Here is a 23252-nt window from a genome sequence, read left to right as displayed (position 1 = left end):
TTGAGATCGTTATGTAGAATCCTGAAACTTCATGGATATTTGTGCACTCGGATTGCTTTTAAAGTTTAGGTCTCTGAACTTGTATTTAGGACTTGCTTCTCATGTTGTCTTTGAAGTCCAGCTGAATTCTTATGATGCCAAGAGATGTTTTTCATTTTAGAGTGAAAAAGTCCTGTTTTGAACTTGGTTCTCACGAACAGGGCTTGTTACAACTGCAGAGAGCTAATATTTGTCTTTCTGAGATCACTTTGCTGGAAATGAAACAAATAAAAAACCCCCAGCTCTGCTGTGTCTGTGGGAAAGGTCTAACCATGCCTTTTGAGTTAGTAAGCTGCAATTTAACAATTTGTTACTACGTAAGGGACCTGAATCTGAGTATGTTGGGATGCATGACGGGTGAGAGAGACAAGATGAGCAAAATGGAGTGAAATATCTGCAGAATCAGAGTCTATTCCCATAAGCGCTGAGAAAATAAAGCATGTTCTGAGCATCTTGTAATATTTTTAATAATGCAGTTAGCATTAGTTCAGTTGCTCAAATTGCTTAGTCATCTGAAGCTTGTTTGTGTGGGTACTTTCACCCTTTATTTCAGGAAATCCAACCTCAGATTCCTGCTCACCTAGGTGTCAAAGGGAGTTAAAGTACGTAATCTCTCTGGAAGGGAGAAATTTATTCTGTGACTTAAATAAGTGATGGGATCTTTAAAAAGAAGACACAACTTGTTTTTGCTTATATTAGACAACTTCAAAGCAGTGGTTAATATTTTGTTGAGCATGGTCTCATAATTTAAAGCAAATATGCAAATGGTACTCCAATAAAAAGGTTTGTCTTTGAGCTGTTGTTAGTGCTGCGGTGTGTATGGAGAGCTTGCCCACCACCCTGTAATGACTTTGTCCCTCTTGGGCTGCAGTTGGAAGCATTCGTCATCTGCCATGTTTTGGTCTGCACTGCTAGAGTCAGTGCATTTAGTTCATCTAAAAACCCCAAACTTTTGAGGACGATTTTTCCGTAGAGAGTAGTACACCTTGAGAGCTCCTTTGTGGCGGATCTGCAGATGTGTTTTCAAACGGACTGAGCTGTCCTGACTGTTCTGTGAGCAGAGCTAATTTGCATGGATTTGGGATTCCGAGCCAGGCATTTGTGGACGGCACAGGCCCATTTGTTTTCCTACAAAAATCTGGTAGTGCTCTTGTGCCTGGCTCTTGTCTGCTTTCCTCACCCATTCCCTTTAGAAAGGTGGGTTGTACTAATAAATGTTGCTGTATTGTACTCCTTCTTTGTCTCTTTGAATAAAGATATGGCTTCTGAAAACCCTTTCTTGTCTTCTTAGAAAGCATATTTGGAGTTTAATGTTAAGATGTTAATTTTATTTCACTGAGGAGTTAATTTGAAAATGCTAACTGGAATTGTGATTACAAATTTATTTAGATAGTCTACCTTTAAAAAAAAAAAGCTTAGTATTTAAAGGGAATGTTCTTAAATGACAAAATTCTACAACATTAGAAATAAAGCAGCTCTGTGTTTTGAGACTGAACTCTATTGCACTAGGAAGCAATTGGATTTTTTGTGTTGTGTTTTAGTTAACCTCCTTCATGATTTAAGGACAGACCTGCTTCCTGCGACACAGACTTGGCTTGCAATAAGCACCTGCTCAGATTTGTTGAATTATTTGATTGAATACATTTTCAGTATCTTCCTGTTTTGAAAGGAACAGGAATAGCCATATAAATATGTATATACATAATATATGTATATACAGAGTATATCATTTATATCCTCCGCAGGCGTCTATGACTGGCATAAGAGCACACCTGCTACAAGCTTTTTTTCCCCCTTCTAACCCAAGAAGCAGCAGTGTGTTTCGGGGCAGGAGGAAGGGTTTCTCGGGTGCTGTCATCTCTCTCCCTCGAAACGCGTCGAGGCCCGCAGGCGTGGCGCGGTGGCGCGGGAGGCGGCGTCGCCGGCCGCCCGCAGCGAGTTCCCGTAAGCGGCTCCGAGCGCAGGGAGAATGCGGGGCTGGGCTGGGTGGCAGCTCCCCGGCAGCAGCCGTTACGAACGGCATGGGCATTCCCCGGCGGCACTGAGTCACACACCTGGCTGCTTTCGGGAGAGGTTTCGGTGAGGCGAGGGGAGGCTGGGGTTTCCTTTTGCTTAGTGATTTGAGCTCCTGCGCGTTACACCCTGCTCTTCCTGCCTCCACCACGAAAAGATAACTTCTGCAGTCCGGGTACCTCAGCTAGCGCAAAGTCAGGCTAGTTCCTTACTAGCAAATTTTAATTAAATAATAAAAGCAAGGATTAGTGGGAAAAGGGCTCAGAGTTATGGAAAGCAGAGGTTTAATAGTACTTTTGGCTTCCTATCTCCAAACCTAGCAGGAACAGGAACGTTTAATACTTTAGTTTTAATACTTTCCTGTGTTACTAATTGTGGTGCTTTTTTAAAAATAAAAGCAAACCAACTCTTTTCTTCTTTTCTTCACCCACCTTCTGTTCCAGTTATAAATTAGTGGAAATGAGACCTTTGGTTTTCTCTGAAAGGGTCTGGCTGGTGGCTTTCGGAAGGTTCCAGCTATTTGGCTGGATGGCAAATGTGAGTGAGTTGTCTAAACTTGAAGTCGTGCTTCAAAGGTGTGTGCTACCTGGTGTAGATAATCTCTCCCATTTGGTGCCGCCTTGAAGTGTTTTTCTTTCATTAGGACTTGTGGAAGGTTTGGGAATCTCGAGGAAGGGTCTCGTCTGTGGGAGGGAGAGCTTCCCCTGGCCCGAGGGAGTTGCAGTTCCTGCCTACCCACGCCTGTTCTGGGCTCCAGCACCTTATGTCTTGCCTTCCCTACAAAATATAGTCGTTAAGTAATGTGTGAACTGATCTTTTTGTTTTCCTGCCCCTGAAATTTTAAGGGTACAGATGTGATCTTAATGCTACTTTTCAAGGCAGTTGTTTGAGCCCCGCTGAAACGTGATCTGCACTTTTCCAGGCCAGACCCTCTGCAGGTACAAGATCCCAAATTAGACAAATCCCAAACCTGATTATTCTGAGAGGTGTTACTTAATTGCATTCTTAACATGTTTAAGTAAACATGGTGTCGGAAGGGAGGAAACTGTGAGGTACAGCTATGGTGAGACAGCGTGGGGAGGAAGGAAGTCATGCAGCGTGCAGCAGGCTGCTGTGGCTGCGGGGCAGGGAGCTAGAGCTCTCCGGTCTGCGTTATCAGCGCCGTGGGCTGCCGCCGCCCCGGCTCCAGGAGCAGCACGCCCCTGTCCGCGCTCAGCGAAGCAGCGAGCGCTCGGCGCTGGAGTTTCCAGCGTTGGACTAACTCATTTTCCAGTTTGTGGCTCTGCAGATCAGCTGTGGGTTGGTTGGCGTAGTCTTCCACGGCCCAGTGTACTGCTGTAGAGGCGTACTTACTGTAGGTGTTTTGGGTAATTATTTATATTGCAGGGACTTGAGACTGCTTTCAAATGTATTTGTTATTTTCAGTCAAAAGCAAAATAAAGTATTAGATGGTTAGACACTTCCACTCGACTTTTCTCAGCTGCTGCAGGGCCCCGTGTTCCACGAGCCCAATGTATGGGAATGGCTCTGGTGACGCCAACCTGCCCAACCAAAGCCTGCATCAGAGGGTTCAAGTCATTGCCTGCACTCAGATAACTTTTTTAGTTGCTGCACATGTCAGTTCCTGAGAACCAAACTCACTGTTTTTAGGCACTTACAAGTGGTGTGGTTGAAGTTCTTAGATGGATAAACACCTTGATGTTTCAAGTATTTATGGTGGGCTTTTTTCCCTTCAAAAGAGGTTGTGTTCTGCATATATGTGAAACTGTGATTTTTAAGGTGTGTAATCACTTCTAGGTATTTGGTTTGTGGTGATGTTGGATTCTACATCTCTGAATGTAGAAAATTTCTGAATTTCAGAAAAAAAAGAGTGTACATCTTTGAAAATCTACGCTTTTTATAGGCATAGAATTGGGGAGTTATTTTTATATTTTTGCACTAATAAGTATCAGTGTTAGATGACTTCTTTAGGAACAGAATTAACTGTCTGTGTTTTCGTAACTGTAGAGCTGTCTCTTCCTAGTTGTTTAATTTTAACACCACCTCCACCACCCCCACCCGAAAAACCCAGGTTGTCCCTTGAAAATAAGCTGCTTGAAGCAGATCAGTCCTTCTGTGAAATCTCCTGAAGTCCAGGTAGAACAGACGAGGAATTAATCTGTAGTTAATTTATGCAGACCTCAAAGTGGTCCTGACCAGGATAATTTCACATTACTTTCTGTGAGTTGCACAAACATCTGTCCTTTATTTATCCCTTTTGTTAAGAGAACTTTAATACGGAGAAGTGTTCTACACGTGGAAGTGCTGTTCAGAAGTGAGAATTCACAGCATTTCTCGAAATAACTGAAATAGCATCCAGCTTTAACCGAAAAAGGTCAGCTTGCCCTGGGTTTTTTCTTTTCTTTGGGCTATCAAATAAGTCATTTATGCAATCTCTAGTTTAAAAAAAAAAAAAAGACAGTGACTGTTGCTGGCTTAATACCTAAAACTCTAAATGTGCAATTTGCTGTTGATCACAATGTTGCTTAGTTTCCACTGCACTCCTTGTCAGTGAGCTTCATGAAAGGTTGTAAAACAGACAACCAAACATGAAAGAAATGTGCTTGGATAAATAAGCCTTAGCCTTGATCATAGACACTTGGGTGTGCAATTCAGACGAGGTATCCTGTTAATTACAACCTGTAAGTACAGACGGTGTGTCTGGTAACAAATGCTGGTGGCCTTCTGGCATCTGGCTTTGCAGCCGGGGGTGTACAGGCTCTGGCGGGCGTGGGAGCCCACCCTGAGGCCGGTCGGTCTCATATGACCTTCCTCCCCGTCCGCCTGTTCCGTGGACTCCTGCTGAGTCTTGTGTCCGTAGTGGTCAGAGCTAAGCGGCACAGGCATGAAGTTGCAAGTAATACTCACTAGGACTCCAAAAACATGGGCGCATGAAATTTGGTTTGAATTTTGTTTGTGTGTGTTCTTGTATATGGTGACCGGAGTTTTACTTTAGGCTGTTTTCACATTTGTCGTAAGGCTTAAACATCTGTCCCCTCGAGCGGCGGGAGCAGCCGCAGTGGAAGTGGTTAGCTCACCGACTGCAGGCTTTGGTGGTTTTGCTTTTCAGTGCGAAGCGTAATTGAGTGTAACTCTGGGGACAGTTGGGTAACAGGCTGATATTCTTGGCTTAGTATCTCGGGCAGTGTCTGAAGGAAATACTTGTATGTGTGCACATGCATATGTATACCTCGGTGTCTGTCTGTGTGGTGGCAATGTTTGTCCTGTGTGCTTATTCCTTGGAGGAAAAGCACCCTTGTTTCTCTCACGTGGAAAATAATTGAAAGCCAAAAAATTGGCTTTCTTCTTCTACGATTTGACATTTCCCAAAACAAACCTAAGCCCTTTTCTTTAGGCCAGAACAAAAGCATGTAGGAACACTTTTATAACCATTTTCTCCCTTCAGAATTACCCCATGTAAGTCTTCCTTTAAGTGTCTCTTGCCAGGATTTCCCTCTCTGTGTTTGCCCCAGCACAGTGAGCTCTGACCTTCGGCGTTAGTGCCCCATTGCCTCACCTCTTCAAGGCTTTCCTTCTTTACTTTTCTGAAGAGATTCAGTTGTAGGAGCGTCACCTGCTCCTTGCTTAAGAAGATAAGCTGCTCGGCCATTCTGCGAGAGCTGCCGTTCCCTGTAAGGACGGGGGTGAGGGAGGTCCCGTGTTGCTGTCCCTGGGATGCCGCAGGGTGCGATGCAGCGCGGGTGCAGCTTCAGGGAACGGGTGACCTGACGCGCTTTGCCTGAGCTCTGAGTTGGTGTCTCCTGCTTGAGATACAGAAGCACGTGGGTTTTTTTGTTGGCATGGTTTCCCTTGTTAGCAGAAAGGGAAAGAAGTCAGTGTGAAGATCAGACTCTTTTAGGTGTTCTGCATTGCCTTCAAAAATATATAGTATCCATACTTCTGTTGTTAGCTGACTGACTCTAACTGAAACAGCGTGATGTTACCATGTAACTTCATTTGGGTAAGAGAAAAGCATTTTCCCCTGTTCCCTCCACACCCCCTCAGCCATTCAGTATCTCTTGCTCGCCCGTTGAAGCATATTTACAGGAGCCTTCTGTGTGATGTGTGTGCACGTACGCACCAGCCTTGTTTAGCATACCGTTGGGTGTTTTTGTATTTTTTTGAGGAGGACAGTTGGGATAGCTTTGAAGCAGTAACTTTCATGCTTGTGCGTCTGTAATGCCTAATTACTCTGAATAAAGTATTCGCTTTCTGAGGGTGCTGTGCTTGACTCTAGCCCTTCTTAATGTTTTCTTGTAAGCGTACTTTCCACTAATCTTGGGGAAAGAAGAAAAATCACATCTGCTTAATTTGCAGGTCAGTCTTATGTCTTAAGTGTTCAGAGATGGTAGCCAGCTTGGGCAGGAGCGAGGAAGTTCAGCAGCACACAAGAAAAAAAAACTTCCAAAATGTGGGTGGTTAGTGGAAACAGAGATGGGATGAACACTCAAGAGAGAGAAGCATACTATATCCCGTTGCTATTCTGTAAATATGGATTTTCTAAAGCCATGTGCTGTTTCTTAAAAATGTCTGTGTTAGGTCAGAATGAATTGAGCCTTTTGGAAGTTTTTTGACCTTGGTGATCTGATAGATGCACCTTTAGAGGTTAGGGATGTTTGTTTTTTAGTGTGTCAGTGGGACGCAAGTAATGGTCTGGAAACAGAGGAAGGAGGTTTGGAAGAATTAATGTAAGGAAAACGTAAATTCTCTGTGGTTAATTGGGTTGAGAGGCTCTGTGTGGTGTGCTTTTCCTGTTTCTCTTGCTCAGAAAGCAGATCACCCTTTTCTGTTTTTGTGAAGCAACATGATGATAAAGGAAAATTTTGACTTGAGTATCAGCAGTGTGAGAACTGAGATTTCGCTCTTTGGCTTCCAGATTATATTTCATTTGAAAACACTACGAATAAAGCAAACGCGTGCATCTGTCAGTACCAAAGAACAAAAACCAGCTTTGGTCTTCGTCCCCCAGAACACTGGTTGCCGCAAGCTGTTTGCTCGGAAATAAGCCTGTTGGCTGTGTGGGTGAAATGGTTTTCTGTCTTTGTTCTTGCACTGAACAGGTAGCCCCAAACGACGAAGCTGTGGTAACGCTGCTTTGTGAATGGGCTGTGAGCTGTAAAAGGTCTGGTAAGCACAGGGCCATGGCTGTAGCCAAACTCCTGGAGAAGAGGCAAGCAGAAATTGAAGCAGAAGTAAGTTATTTTTACTTCTAGAATAGTGTGAACAGTATGCTTAAAAGTAAGATATCTCTAAGGAAACATCACTTTAATCTCTACTCATTACAAAACAAGTAAGTTTGATGGCATTCGGAGCACTGGGGATTTTTGTCATCAATTTACGGTTTTTAAATTCTAGATAAATTTAAAATGAAAGAGTCTTCTATTTAAAATAAGAAGAAATTGCAGCCTAACTCAGAATGGTCTATGTTAGCTGATGTATGTCTGTTTGTTTGAAATGTTTTACTTCTGTGAACTACTTGCCCGAATAAAGGGGTGCCAGAGGAACCGGCGTCCCTCCAGAAGAGGGGCGTGGGTCTGGCCGGTGGGGCAGGGCTGCTCAGCTGTGGGAGACTCTGGGAACGTTCCAAAACTAAGATCTGTTTTGAGGCAAAATCGGAGTGTAACTTTAAATCTTGCATTCTGTAGAACTCCTTGGTTTTCAGGGCAAATGAAACGCTTCACTGGAGAAGCAGGACTCTGCAGTGACATCTTTGATGTAGACTCTTGTCTGTCTGTTGTGGTAAACGATCCTACTCCAGCTTGCATAAGCTGACACCTCTCCTTGAAGCGTCAGTGATGCTAAACCTGCTCTGCAGTGAGGATTAAACAGAGGCAGTGTGTTCACAACAGCCTTGCTGCAGCTTTCCAGACCAGAGCACCGCTGCCTTGGCCTCACCCGCGTCCGTGCAGCGCTCGCAGGCAGTTTTTACTGGATGGGTGTTCTGTTTAGTTTTTTTTTATTTTTTCTTTTTTTCCCCCTAGAAAAAAGGGTCCCCAGGAAAGTGATGTGTGATGTCTGTTCAGCCTGGGTGCGGGGCCAGATAGATGAGAGCACTCTCAGAAGCGCATCTGTGCAGACAGACGTACAGACAGCGCGAGGTGCAGAAAGACTTTCACTTTCCAAAGCCTCTCTGCTTTGTCCGCTCCTCACCACAAACCATTACTTAGGGGGAAGGGAGCTTTCGGTATTGTTTCTGCCTTACTCACACTGAAATCCACTCAAAGCAGAGATGTTTGCCCTGGTTATTATTATATTCAGTGTAATTTACACAAACAAGAGGAGTTACCTTTTCTATTCACATTGGTCCTGGAAGTTCTGTATCTTAAATTTTTGCTTTTATATGAAACCGTGTCGTTGCAGATGATGGTACATCTCAGGCATTCCTTTTCAATAAGTAATCCAAAGTGATTAAATAAAACACGTTAGAAATAACCAAACTAGGTAATGGGAAAAGCCTGTCATTGTAGAGCAAGTCTGGATTTTATGAAGAGGTAGGAAAGGATCAGACGTATAGTTGCCTCAGATGCAAATTGTGGGAATATTATATGCATTTGTGTGTAGCTACATGCGTTTTTTTATTTATTTAACTGCGCAGAGATGTGGTGAATCTGAAGTCCTAGATGAAAAGGAATCCCTGTCTTCAGCCTCCTTGACAGGTTCCAGTCTTCCTGTTTTTCAGAATGTCCTGCTAAGGTTTTTAGATACACAAGCTCCCTCATTATGTGAGTATTAACTAATTTATATTCCAAAGTAGGTCAGAAGCAACTGGTCTGTTGTCTGGCTGCCGAAGTTATTGTTTCGCTGTAGTGGGTGTTTCACAGTTTCCGTGATTACCTGCTCTATTTTCATATGCACATTTTTTTTTAAATCTCCTGCCTTGTTATAGGATCTTTCTGTGATTTTTATTTCTTTCTTTTCACAAGAGGAAAATTGGCAGAAACTATGTTTATTTCTGTTTAAACTGTAAGAGATTTGGGGAAATTACTTGCACTCTATGCATATTTAACATCAAACACTCACCTCTTTTTGACACATCCACATTCGAAGTCACTGACTTGGAAATTACACACAAGTGTTGAAGTCGAAAGCTGTTAGCTGACAAATAGGTGGATTGAAAAAAGGATCTTTGTTCATTGTAGGTTGCTCTATGAAATGTCTTGGTCTAATAAAACTGTCTGATATTGTAGCTCGTGTTTCTGGTATCTTAAGTACTGCTAGTTAGTGCCTTTTTTTTTTTTTTTCCTGGTGCCATTAAAGTAGAGGGGATTTAAAGTGCTTTGAAACATGATACTGGAAACTCAACATCCGAAAAAGGAGAAACTTCTTAAAAATTCGTTACAGACTCTGAGGTATTGGCAGTGCTCTATTTTTGTGCCAGTGGTGACCCTGGTTTTAATAAACCATCCAAACTATTTGTGTTATTTAGACTTGTGTTTCTGATGTGCTTGTTGCAAATGCGGTACGGTCCTTCTTCACCCGGGTCGCTCTGCGAGGCAGGGTAGGGAGAGCAGCTGGGGAATGTTTTCCTTGCTTGAAATATTCTTTGGTATTTTCGAGCATTGGACAAGTTTTGTGGTCCTGTATTTTTTTTACGGTGGTTGAGCTTCTGTGTCTCCAAAAATGAAAAGCATGCAACTGCTATTTTTTGAAGGAGGGCAGATGGCCTGGCCTGCAGGTGTGTGTTTTACGATGCTCCTCCGCACAGCACCCAGTCCGCACGCCTTGCTTTTGAGGGGGGGCTCACGGTGGGCAGCTCCGGGTGAGCGGGGCTGGGGTGCTGCAGAGGAGTTCTGACCCTGAACTGGTGTGCTCTTGGGCTCGCTGTTACCACTTCTGTGCTGCAGTGTGATGAGAATTTCCAAATTGAAATAGTGTTATATACTGAACTAATTTGAACTTGTAAAGCGTAATTTGCTTTTAAATAAATGTTGATGATTTGGATTTGGTAGTTCTGTAGCTGGAGGTTTTGTTGCCCGATAGAGTTGACATGGTATAAAGCTATTTTCTGTTAACTGCAATGTTGCAAACCTTTCTGTGGTGCAGAACAAGTCAAATTAAATATAGCTGTGACAAATAAAAACTTAATAACAAAATTTTATATGTTTTATTTCTCTAGGCTTTGTTTTGACACTGGCAAAATAACATGCATTTATTTTAATAAACTTTTTCCTGATGTGCATGAGCACGTTTAATAGATAAAATACATTACACTATCAAGCTTTAATAAAATATTGCTTTTACATCTTGGAGGCATGGCATGCATAGATCTTGAGCTCTCTGAAAATATTTTAAAAGGTTTTCTGTTACGAATACAAAAGTACTATAGATAAGAGTAACATTTACTATAGTAATATAATTTGGGAGGAAAGGACAACTGTTGAGCGGTCTGTTATAATCTAAAGCTTCAGATTTAGTTTTTCTTCACACAAGGAACGTCCTCGCCCTCTTCCCCCCTCTTTTTAATTTTTAGAAGTATTTGAACATTGTACTTAACTGCTGACGCACCCCCCCCAGCTGGGGCAGATGCGTATGGGGTAGGATGCTCTGGAATCCACTGCTGCCTGAAGCCTGTGCCGTGCCTGGAGCTGATAGCAAAGCGAAAACACGCAAATTAGTTGGGAAATGGTGTGTTCTCTGGAGACAAAGAGAAACCTGTGCAGGATGTCTGAGACATTTTTAGTAGGCCTTTAAAATTAATTTGCTGGGGTTTGCAATTTGGATAAGCCCAAAGATTTATAAGTTGAAACTACAGTCTAACTTTTTTTTTTTTTGGGTAGCTGACCCAAATAGTGACCATGAGAAGACAGAGTTCGTGAATTTGGTGCTGCTTTTTTCTGAATTCACTCGGCATGATGTTTTCTCCCATGATGCATACATGTGCACTTTAATATCACGCGGAGACTTGTCAGTCACTGCAACTACTAGACCACGTTCACCTAATGGGGAAGCTGTGGATGAACACTATTCTAAGGATCATGATGTGAAACTGGAGGTAACACTTCATGCTATTTCTCCCATGTTTGGTACTCTGTTTTGTTAAACGTAGATTTTCACCGAGCATTAGTATTTCAGATATGAGATACTAAGTTTTTAAATCTGTAACTCCTTGTCTCTTTGTCTCTCTCTGAGAAGACTGAAAGTGATCCATTAGCTTCATTTGTGTATATAGCTGTAAATATTGCTGCTTTGGTGCAAATATACTGAACTGACAGTTGTCTGGTGATCTAAATACCTCGGGACAAACAAAAAGGCACAATGTAGACTTCTAAATGTACCAGTGGAAAAACTTATTCGCAGATGTGCTTCAGTGAAGAGAAGGGAGAGCTCTAAGCAGGAGGAGTCAGTGGGGAGCCTGGAGTAAGCCCCACGTCCTCTGTGCAGTGTGGGGCATGCTGGCACAGCGCAGGCGTGAGCGATGCACAGCCTGGCGATCTGCTCGCAAACCATCGGGAGGTTACCGTGTGCTACACAGCCACCGATGGAAGGCTGTGAAGCCAGACCTCGTGGCTTGTACGTGCACGGTCCAGGTGCAATCCCGAGTCTTCCATCAGACGAGCAGTTTGTAACCTTTTCTAAAACTAGTGCAGGAGGAAGGCAGTTTTAAACTCAAGACTGCGGACCATGTTTGTACTTGTGTGATGAGCTGTAGCCTGTTGTTCTGCTGCACAGTCCACGTGGAGCCTGCGGGCAGCTAAAGCATCTTCTTCTATTTCTTTTAAATTTCTTTTGTATATCTTTTACATTGGTCTCATGGCCAAATTTGCCCTGAAATGTAGGGGGTTTCTACAAGTTGCCTTTCGTGGTACAGTAAAGTAGGAAATAAATCTTAGGAAGGTACAAGAGTCAGCTTCCTGTTCTGTAGGTGTCCCTGGAACGGAATTGCTCACGGGGATGTACTGTGAAGTTTTGTTTCCCCCTTTGGCTCTTGCCCTTTTCTATGGTTTTGTGGATTTAGGCTTGAGAAATACTTTTGTGAATTGAGGCTTATCATAAAGATAAAAGTCAGTATCCAAAAACTTCTTACCATCGATACTTCTTTCCTAGTTCTTAATAGGTGGAGTGCTTGGGTTTACCTGTGATCAGTTAAACGGGTCTTCAATAAAATGTAACTGATATTTGTTTTTCTCTGGCAATTATCAGGATCATAGTATTATGGAACATATGGGCATTGACTCAGGAACCGCTAGTATTTTTGATGATGTAGACAAGAGTGACTTTAAGGCAGATTTTGGTTCGGAATTTCCAGTAGGTCTAACTTTTGATTTTCTGCATGCCTTTGATGCCTGTGCCTGCTGCTTGCTGTCACCACTGAATGTCTCTCCATGCCCCTAGCACCACCTCATTTCTTCCACGGACAGCCAATGTCCTTTGGCATCCAGCCCCCTGCCATCTTCTCTGTCAGCGCGTCGCCTCCTTTCTCTGCATCTCTGCTGTGTGACAGCTTACGGCTCTTCTGTGTGTCCCCTAGTTGTCCACCTGCACACTCGCACGCACACTCCTCTCTCCCTCCTTCCCTTCCTCCCCCTTGCCCCCAGCATGTTCAGAGTGCTGTGTATTATAGTAAAGCATGAATAAACATGCAGATCTACCCACTTCTTTGACATCGAGGAACTCCATTGATACCATTTGCTTTTCAAGTGGTGTTTTGGCTCTGTCTTCCAAATCTGTTTCCCCCTCTCTTTTTCCTTACTGCTAGCCTGATTCTGCATTACTCTTGAATCTCCTAGTTTCTTCCTTTAGGCTCGTCCTGGTTCTGCATCTGCATGGACGCCTGTGCCCAGACCTATCAGTGCAGATCCACTGGCAGGATGCTGGGACCCCTGTTTCTGCCCAACATCTGTTGTATTAGTGGTTTCAAGCATATCCATGCCTGCCTACAATGTCTCTTGTCACGTCCCACTTCACCCTTTTCATTGTTTTCCCTCAATCACTGGGCTATCTCATCGCGGTTTCTGTGTCACAGCAGCATAAGAAGTGTGGAGATTGCTCTGAATCATCACGCTTTTTTTCCTGACTGAATACCGCTAGTTTAAAACTTGTCTAATATAAGCGGAGATATGCATAGAGATATAATGTGTATATGTATCTTAAATTTCAGGGTTGGTTACGGTTGCCCTTGCTTTGTCTATCTTTGAAAAACCTCAGATGTTTAAAAAGTAACTGTAAGCAAGAACAAAATCGTATTTCTGAATGCAATTGCTGAATTTTGAAAGCTAGAGGTTACACTTACCTTAAACGTTTGTTTTACATGACTTAGATTTTTTCTCCGATGCCTGGGGAGCCTTGTGAGAATGTGAACTCTTCTTTAGACAGAAGAATTGGAGTTACCAGTGAGAAGTCGGTCAAGAGGGAAAGACTGAGAGAACTGATTTTTCCATCCAATTATGACCTCCTTCGCCATTTGCAATACGCGACACATTTCCCTATACCTCTGGTGAGTGACCTCTGTACTTGTGTGTGTACCGGTACTGCCTGATGTGACAGCAAGGCATTTAAAGGAAGAAAAGTTCACTGTCTGAAGAGAGCTGGGCTGCATGACCTCTGCCCGAGGGCTCCTGGCCGGCTTGCGTGACGCTGTTGCTGCCAGCGCGCACACCCTGTGCGCTGTGGGGTGGCTTTAGTGGGGCGCACGGGCATCTTTGTTTTATCGGTCGGGGTTAGCTGGAAGAACGCGTAAGAGGTGTAATGATGTGTGATGACTTACTCGGGTTAAGGAGATGGGCACCACAATAAAACCACCATGTTCCAGGGTCTAATAAAAGTTTGCTAAATAGGAAATTTCATATTGTAGTTGGACAGACGGGTGAATACCAAAATATTTGAAAGAAATAGTTCTGAAGCGTAAGGGACAGAATGGTGTTGTTTCCTCCCACCCACTCCTCGCTGTTTCTAGCGCGGATTTTTGGCAGCTGCTGCTGCTGTGTTTGTCTGTAGGCTCATGGGAACCGAAGAAAGCCCCACGAATAACATTCCAGATCCCAAACCCTCATTCAGATGACTTCTTGTGTTTTCTGCTGTGCTGGAAAAAGGGCCCGAATACTGAAAAAGCCTTGAACTGGAATGTATCTACTCAAGAATTATTATAAAATATATTTTTTTAAACAATTATAACTTTTAACAATATTAAATCCTGTCAATACAGGAAGTGTCATGTGAGAGTATGATGTGATAACCACAGTTTTCTTTGCTTTAAATTTCTTACTTCACAAAGTTTGGATTCTGATTTATTGCAGGTGAATTGTTATGAGAATACTGAATGAGCTATTTCTGTTCAGGACAGTTTTGAACGCTTGCTTAACGTTTGAGTCATATTTTGCCCATTTTAAGGATTAGAAAAAAGTTAACTTGGTTTGGTTTTGTTTCTGAAATATTTTTGATTTACAGATGGAGCTAATCCAGGCAGCTGGATTTTGCCTATGCAAATTGATTTTTAAATTTTGGTTATTGATTATTCTACATATGCAATATTTTTGGAAGTAATTGTAAATTAGAATAAACTTAGTTGCTATTTTATAAACTTTTATAAAAAAACAAGCAAAGAGAACACACTGGATATTTATACTTACTCTTTATCTTAATTTTAAAATTTCCTTGAATTTTCTGTAATAACATGTTGTTAGCTTTTTTCATATTCATTGAAGCGGCAGCAAGGAAAGGCAATGGAACTTGGCAAGAACAAGAAATTTGTTTATAAAACTTGCAGGTGTGATGTAAGCAGATACAATAATTTTCAGTCAGTGCAGCTTAAAATAACTTTCCGGAGTAAATAATGCCCTCTAAAATGCTTTTGGGTTAATTGTATATGTGAAAACTTTGCAGCTGAAGAACTGCTCTTAAGTAATCTCTTCACTTGATTGCACCAAGTCATTTAATGTAGTAAGTATGCAATACTTAACTTAGAAAAGGTGAGTTCAGGTGTTTACCATAAATAATTATAAGGTACGTTTGAGTCTGTCTGAACACGTTGGATTCTTAAGTGTTGCTGATCCCTGGCAGGTCATCACTGGTACATTGAACTGTTTCCGAAAGGCACTATCGAACATTCTGCTGGTTCAGACCTACTCTGTGAACATATAACAAAGTGATTGGTATTGTTCAAGTTTTTTCCTTCTGCTTGGGCTTATGTTTCAGCAGGAATGTCGTTGACCATGGCAGCCATGCTTGCAGTTGCTCAACGGCTCTTTATACTGCGGATTCACACACTCTTCTGATGTGTTTTAGAATCAGTACGTTTGCAGCTGCTGTTCACTTCTGTGTTGTACCTCTTTGTCTGTCAAAACCGTTGCCTCTTTGGGTGCTGCAAAAGTCTCAGTAAATTTCAGTCTGAATGATTTGGAAAGATGGTAATACAGAATAGGGTCAAAACAGAGGTTTGATACTGCAAACAGCAAGGTAGATTCTTTAGCTTTGAAGAGAGCTTGTTTCAGAGAGCAGCTGGTTATGGTATCAGTTTGGCTCAAAGTGTAGGGGATACGAACAATGTGGTATGGAACGAAACACAGCAGGTAGCCTGCAGTTACGAGCAGTATGTTGATGAGGGTTTTCTTCACATTTGCGTAACTCTCGCTGTATTTGTTTCGGTAGAGTTGTCTAACAACAAGGAAATTGGAAATCAGTATCACAGCTGAAAAATTCAGGAATATTGCTGTGCATATGAAATTAGTAAACACGTGCCAGTCTCTTCCAAATTTTGTTTTGAAATCGATGCATCCTGCACCAGGTCTTTCTTCAATGGTTTTTATTGGAATAGCCATGTTAGGCACCGTTATAAGGAGAACCATTGTCCATACGACTGCAGACAACATCTTGGCAAATCCAGGCCCTTGAATGCGGTAGACCTTAGAACTATGTGTTAGCTGAAGGCAACGATCCATGCTTACAAATCCCAGAAATATAATTGATAAATACATGTTCAGGTAGATGAAACAGGCTGTAACTTGACAGTGGAATATTCTCAGTTTCCAGGACGCAACTCCTAGGTCAACAATAATCTTTACTGGCAAGGCCAAAGTCAACAAAAAATCCGCTGTTAAGAGGTTAATTAAGTAGATGCTCATACATTTCTGTTTCTGATCTTTTTGTGTGAATGCCCATAGTGCGAAACAACTTCCAATAAATCCCATAAGAAAAATCAAGTAGTAAAAATAGGTAAAAGGTTCCATTTCTTTACCGACATGGCATTGCGAAACATTGCTTGACATGGTAAACTTCTTGTGCAGGTTGGTTTTGCTGCTAGGAGATATCAGGAACCTACAAAAAGAACCAAGAAGATGGCAATGACATCAACGTTTCCTGAGCAACAGTAGTTATTCTCTGAGAATTTTGTTTGATTAATTTCAGCGAAGAAATGCAATTGGGAAGAAGTATTTTTCTCTCTCTTCATGCTGCTTCACAGATATTCAAGAGGGCTTTGTTCTTATGTCAGAAAAGTTTGGAAATGGATTAGGATTTGTTTTTGAAAGCATATAGACTTCTGCCAAACTTTTCCACTAGAGCAGTCTCTCTGAGTGTTTGGTTCAAACCCCTGCCCCTCCCAACCAACCAAAACACCAAAGGAAGTGGTTTGAATCTGTTTAAGATGAAGCATCTAATAATGGTCATACTAAAAGTTCATAACTTTTGAACAATTGAAACTATGCCTAAAAGAAGGGTAATACCTGTAGCAGTCTTGTTCTATAAGAACGTATTAGGAGTTTTGAAGTTAATCCCTGTCAAACCAATACGTGGATATGTCAGATAGATGAGCAAATAGTTCTAATCAGTCCTAAGTTTTTGCAGACTGCTCTTTCTTCCTACCTGAACAAAGGAGAACTTAATCGCATATTTTTATGAAGCCTTTAGAAAAAGCACATTTTGAAAGAAGCCGCTATTAAATAATTTTGCTCACGTCTTTTTAGGCTTCACTAGAAGTTATAGGGAAGAAAAGTAGAAAGCTTTGGTCTTATTTTAACTAAATATACTACTCCATGACCGAGGGTTTTTTGTTTGTTTGCTACACTGTCCAGACTGCTGCATAGAATGTCTGTGGGAAAGGAGGCATGTTCATTAGAATTTCTCGGAATGAAAAACAATACGATTATGTCTTGAATAGCATCAGACTGCAACGCTTGTTTATTTCACTATATAGTTCCTAATTTTAATACACAGTATAGGAGAACTACTGCATCTGCACATTTATTTTCTGCTGTAAAATATATATCCAGATGTGCATAATTTGTAAAACAAAATGATTGCAGATACTCCCATGATTTAAAATGGGGGAAGCAGCAGTTTTTCTTGCAGTTGGCTTTCTGCAGGTGGTCTCTATTGTCCTGGAAACGCGTAACCGAGTTGAACGAGGTTTGGGTATGTGCAGTGTAGGTGAGGAGCAAGCAGTGCCGTCAGAGCTGCTGGGCTTGCCGCCGTGGTCCTGAGGCGGTGGGATTTTCCTGTGCTGGGGCACGGTGCAGCCCCGCTCGTCCTCTGCGGGGCGAAGAGGCAGCCCGGCAAACTGAGCCCTGAAATACCGCTGGAAGCGGAGCCTCCAAGGATACAGCGTGACTGCAGCCAAATAACACTGACTACAGGCAAAGCAAAGGCTGTTTTGCTAAATACTTGAGCCTGACTTTCCATGTGTTTGGCACAGTCAATATTTCAGGCTGTATATTTATGTAGATCTAGATAGGCTGGCACAGACAAAGACTAAAAGCACGTACCTGTCTTAGTGGTCTCTGGGGTCTTCTGAGCATTAGTCGGCAAAGGTCTGATGTCTCTCAGCGACTGCTCTCGCAGTCCAATAGTGTGTTAAATCTTTTGCTCTGGCTGCATCTGCTGGTTTTTTTAAAACGTGTCTGTGGTTTTTAAATGTGCTGATTGACGCAGTTAAAACCAGCATTCAAATAACTAAACCACGTGGAAGTTACCTAAACGAGAGGTGACAGAAAAACGTAAGTGTTCACGGAACAGCCCAGAGAGACCTCTTTTTCCTTTGCCTCGTGCAGGAGCGGGCAGCCGGGCGGAGGCACGCCGAGGCAGGGCCCTTCTGCACGCTCTGCCCCGCGTGGCGTGGTGGCGAGCCACTCCTCGGGTGCTCGGTGCTGTGCAGGACGAAATAGAGAACGATGGCGAGAAAAACAGCTGTGAAAGAGCCGAGCTAGAGATGTTGGTGTGGCCAGTAGCAAGGATTATTACAATTACTGCAATTCCAGGTACATTTTTGTGGAGGAAAGATGGTCGGAGTTGCTTGACCTGTCCGCATCAGAGAGCCGACAGGGATGGTGAATAGTGCTGTGAACGGGCTGATGCCTAGCGGACCTGAAGGCAGTGCAGTTTTCACTGTATCCTCTGAACTTCAAACCGGAAGATTTAAGTTTAAATGCTTATCACGTGTTCCCGTATCTAAGGGTGCCAAGGCATGTATGGTTTGGTCAGCCCCAGCACATGGACTTTCTCATGTGGTTCCTAGAGCTTCATCAGGTTCATCCCAGGTTCTTGACCTGGGGCTGTAGGTGTGACGTCAATGGCCGTTTCTTTCCTTTTGTTTTTAAAAATCTGAAACTCCCCCCTGTATGTCTTACACTAAAATCTGTCTGGAATCAGGGTTTTGCGATGTAGTTGTCCCGCATTCATTATAGTATTCCTGCATGGAATTCCAGTTTTTTTTCTAGAGTTGCAACCTAATTTGCAGATTTAAAGGCACATAGGGATTCTACTGATAGCAATTAAAATTCTAAACCTTTGGACATTTGCCAAGCACTATTAAAAATAAAAATGACACATTGGGGATATAGGGGGAATGTTTATAATTAAGTTTGGTGGGGTGTTTTGTTGGTTTTTTTTTTGTTTTGTTGTTTGTTTTTAAACCAGGAGAAAATGTCTAACACCAGGCTAGGGGGCTGAGGTACTGACAACGATGCTGAAACCCCCAAATGTTAGCGCTTTGTTGTAGTTGAGAATCCACAGGAATTTACAAATCATGTACCAGAGCTTTGTGAAGAAACAAATTAAGAATGTCTGGTTTTAAGTTTAGTCATAAGCTTAAAGTTCAGACCATATTTGTCAAGATGTTTGCAAAGCTTCATAATCTGGAATGATCCTATGTTCGGTTTTGAGCAAACGTGGACTAGTTTTATGGTGTTATGCTCATCATGCAAAACTGATCTTTCCATACTTGTATTTTTTTTTTCTTTTTTTTTTTTTTTTTTAAACTTGAAATGTAGCATTCAGTCAGTTTTTTCTCTGTGTGTTTGTGTCTCCCCTTTTCCGTAGAGTCAGTTCACACCTCAGAAAACTTTTCCAGGTCTAAAAAGACAAGGGGATGGTTAGGTAAACCTTTACTGAAAAATGGTCTACACTTCCTACAGAAGTGTTTCGGGAGGAGAAGCAGCATGAGAATGTGAGTCTACTGAGTCATAATTCTGTTTTTATTGTGGTTCAGTGTCATCCTCTTCCCCTGTCTATATGTCTAATTTAAAAGGCCATTTTAGTTCATACATTACAGATGCGGATGGTAGATTTTGCTGTAATTAAAGTTGCTGAGCACTTCTCATCATAAACCCCTATTTTTGGTGGTTTAAACTCTGCTGAATTTTTGACTTTTGATTTGAAATTTTCCATGATGCATGCCTGCTTAGGCTGACTCCTGGGATTGGGGGTGGTGCAAGGAAGGGAAGGGGTGCTGGTGTGGGTTGGAATTCAGCCAAAATGATTAAATCATTTCTGAGAACAAAGCTTGGAAAAAGAATGTCTAAACCTTAAAAACCCCCCTAAATGTGATGACCTTTAAAAGAGCATCAGGAACCTTGTGGTTTGCATTAGGCATGCCACAGATTTATGTGGGTGGTCCTCGTGTCAGGAGCACTTCTGATACCTCTCCACATTTTGTGTATGCATTTGGAGAAAGGTTTCACATCCAGAAATTTTTCCAGAGGCTTTTGGGAGCTCTGCTGTTAGTAGGCTTTAACCTTTTTTTCTTCCTCCGAGCCCCCTCGCTGCAGGTGTATGGGAGCTGAGCACCCGCCGCCGGCTCCGGGCAGGGAGCGGTGCCCCTGGGAAGGGGGAGCCCAGGGCTCCGGTGCCACAGGGGAGAGGGAGCCGGGGCTCGCTCCTGAGGCTGCGGGCTGGGTTCCCCATGGGGGTGCAGAGGAGCTGGGAGAAGGGGAAGGATGTGAAAGTAGCCAGTAGGGATGGGGAGCGAGGTTGGATGTCCCTCGGAGTCCGCGTGGGTTCTCCTCGCCTGGGGTTTGACTCCTTGAGGCTGTGAAATGTTACGTTGCAGCACGGTGTGTGGGGAGCGTTGGGGCTGCCCGGGGTGTGGGAAAGCGGACGTCTGCTCGTTAGAGATGAACGCTTTGTGTAACGGTCGCGTAAGATCCCCGGCACGCGCTCGGGCCATGCTAGTGCGCAGGGTGGCTGACAGTTCCCCCCGGAGATGCCACCTTGTGTTTCTTCCTCCCCCTTCAGCAGGTCTCCTCAGGGGTTATTTACACTTAAGGCTCCTCAGACAAGCATCCCGTGGGATTTATTCAGGGCTCAGGTTAATTAAAGATGCACTGTACAGGGTGCAGTTAAGTTTAAAAGGACAACTTTCTCTAATTTTATATTGGAGGAGCACAGGCAGGATTGCATACAAGCGTGCAAGCATGTTTGTCCTTATTTCTGTGGCTGCCAGATGGGTGCAGCTTCTGGTGAGGGGATGTCTCCGAGCCCCTCGTTTTCGTTGTGTGTTCCTTGTCTCCAGTCCTGGAGGACATTCAGTGTTAGCAAGCACTGGCCAGGCACGGATGTTCAAGGCTCTGTGTGATCTCCTCTCTTTAAATGAGGAAAATACATAACAACCCGCTAACCCATCTGTTAGGAAGCTAATGTTTGAATCTGTATCATTCATATCCCTCTGTCTTTTAAAGCAGGAAGGTTGTCAAGCATAGAGTTACATGATTGCTTTATATAAGGCTTTTGAGCCTACTTGCTATGCAGTTACAGAAGTAAGGCTTATTTGCACGTTGTGCCCACGTGGACTCTCTCTGTCAGATTTCCCAGCGTTGGGTGCAGTGGGAGAAAACTGGGAGAAGTTTCACCCACGCTGAGGTGGGGGAAGGTAAGGGTAAGCTTCCTGCGGCGTGGGACGGTGCTGGGGGAGCAGGAGACCTTCCCTCTCCCAGGAGAAGCATCCTTGCTGCTGCGTCCTTCCTCTGCCGCGTGGTGTGGAGCAGGCCGGGAGCAGGATCAGGCCACCTGCGGGAGGGGGCCGAGCCCCACAGCCCCCGGTGGGAGGGAGGCACAGGCAGAGCCCCCGTGCGGTTCCTCCTCCCAGTCCGGGCAGTGACGCTGTCTCCCGCGGGCAGATCTCCAGCGGCGTGCTCAGGAGTCGGCTGCGACGGCTGCGTTGGAGAACGTTTGGGGTGGATTACTTGCATGAGGGATGTGGCTCTCCCAGGCTTCCCTCTGTATAAATGTGCTGTTAGAGGCACCAAAAGTTTGAGATCTAATTTTGAGTTTTGATTTCTTTGGTGTGTGTTTATGTGCCTGTACAAGCCAGACAGGTGTGTGTGGGTGGAAATTCTGCAGTCAATGTATGACAGAGAACTGATGGGAAACCCTGGTTTTATCATGATTTTGTATCATTTACATGATGGTAGACAGGAAAAAACCCAAAACACACTGGCAAACAGTTGATTTTCTTTCAGCTTATCTTCAATTGTGAGAGAAGCGTTCAAAAGCAACGTCAGAGGCACAGTAACGAGCAGATGGTACAAATTAGTCCTGAGGGAGTTTTCCTCTCTTGCCTGTGCACGGCTGTCACAGTCACTGTTTCAGTATTGCAGTACGTCTTTGAGGAGCAATCTCTGAGTGGTGTCTTTGCCATCCTTTAATCACGTAGCCAAGAAGTTTTTTCCTTTGCAAACATGTACAAACTAGCAAGTTTAGTATTTTCTTTTACCGCTTTTCATGACTTTCACTGACAGATTACAATTTTTTATCCCATTGTAATGTCTGCATTCTAAATGAAAAATATGAGTGATCTTGGCCCAGGGCAGTTATGAATTCTGAGCAGAAACAGCTATTTCTGATGAAGAAAAAACTGATTCATATATTTATTTCAGAGCATAAGGAGGTAAGATGTGTTCAGCGTAGCCCGTGTCACTGTGCCTGTCGGAGAGGGGGGGATTGGCTCTGCTTGGCATGCAGCGCTGCATGAACTGCCGATGCTATGGGTGGATAACCACATCCTGGGGATCAACGTCACCGGCAGCCAGCAGAGCACAGCCGCCTACTGTCCAACAGCGAGGAGCTCCTTAGCCTGTCCTGTCACCTTCCGTCAGTTATCAATATTTAGTTTTAATTGTTTGAACAGTGTTTTAGTGATATGCAGTGCCCTGAAGTGATGATTATTGGATGTGCTAGTGAAGATGCTCTCATAAAAATAATAAAAGACTTATTTATTGGGGTGAGATGGGAGAATATGTGTGAGGGTGTTGGCAGAGGGAAACTAGCCCTTCCCTCCTGTCCCTTCTGTGTTAAAGTTAGCAAATACAAGGGGTGCTCTCTCATTACATCTGCTGGTTGTGACTCTGTGGCCTCGTTAGGTAGATTAAAGTGGCATCTGCCCCCTCTTTGGTGAGTTGGTTTTGTTGTTTTTTAAAATAGAGATAATTTTTTTAGATGACATCCTGCAAAATTAAACTCCATGAGAGTCTTATTGCTGATTTCTGCACAATTTTTTTATTTTTTATATATATTTTTTACAGGGATTTTTTAATATGTTGGGGCAGTTGTGGAGTGAGCTTTCTCTCCTGAAATAGTGTTTGAAGGAAGGATTTACATTTGCTAGGTTTAGCTCTTTTCCTGAAAAATGGCTATGCTCTATCAGTGGCAGAGAAAATGGTCCATTTCGAAGCCTTACAGCACGACATTAGCATAAATAACCCATTCCACCGTAACTGCAGCATTGTCATTTGTCCCGTGTAATGTTGAGATGGCTTCTGGGTAGATAGCTGTGCGGTGTTGCTAAAGGCTAGAGCAGGTTTATGAGCTGATGCGTGGTTTAAAATGCGAGACGTTTATGGGCTTTTTGAAGCACATTTATGCCACTCTACCTGGGTGCTGTGTCAAGGTTTTGAACAGCAGAACAGTGTCTCCTTACAAAGGGCTGGCCGGGAACTCCACCAGGCTTGGGGGGGGAG

At 43.3% G+C, this 23252-nt stretch overlaps 2 protein-coding genes across 2 annotated transcripts in view; one reads left to right on the top strand and one right to left on the bottom strand.

Annotated features, from left to right (window-relative positions):
- Positions 1-23252, top strand: part of MED12L (mediator complex subunit 12L) — a 156918-nt gene that overhangs the window by 25168 nt on the left and 108498 nt on the right. The window contains exons 11-15 of the mRNA XM_072867910.1: positions 7152-7283; positions 8687-8813; positions 10869-11083; positions 12232-12336; positions 13349-13525. Of these exons, the coding sequence (XP_072724011.1) occupies positions 7152-7283; positions 8687-8813; positions 10869-11083; positions 12232-12336; positions 13349-13525 (756 nt within the window). The remainder of the gene's footprint in view (positions 1-7151; positions 7284-8686; positions 8814-10868; positions 11084-12231; positions 12337-13348; positions 13526-23252) is intronic.
- Positions 14802-17885, bottom strand: GPR171 (G protein-coupled receptor 171). Its single transcript, XM_072867915.1, has 2 exons — positions 17787-17885; positions 14802-16341 (listed from the first exon to the last, which is right to left on the bottom strand). The coding sequence occupies exon 2, from the start codon at positions 16290-16292 to the stop codon at positions 15315-15317; it is 978 nt and encodes a 325-aa protein (XP_072724016.1). The 5' UTR covers positions 16293-16341; positions 17787-17885; the 3' UTR covers positions 14802-15314.

The sequence above is a fragment of the Ciconia boyciana genome, chromosome 7 (genome assembly GCF_034638445.1).
Source record: "Ciconia boyciana chromosome 7, ASM3463844v1, whole genome shotgun sequence".
Lineage (NCBI taxonomy): Eukaryota > Metazoa > Chordata > Aves > Ciconiiformes > Ciconiidae > Ciconia > Ciconia boyciana.
The sequence above is the reverse complement of the archived record's forward strand: the minus strand, read 5'-3'. Positions and strand labels throughout refer to the sequence as shown.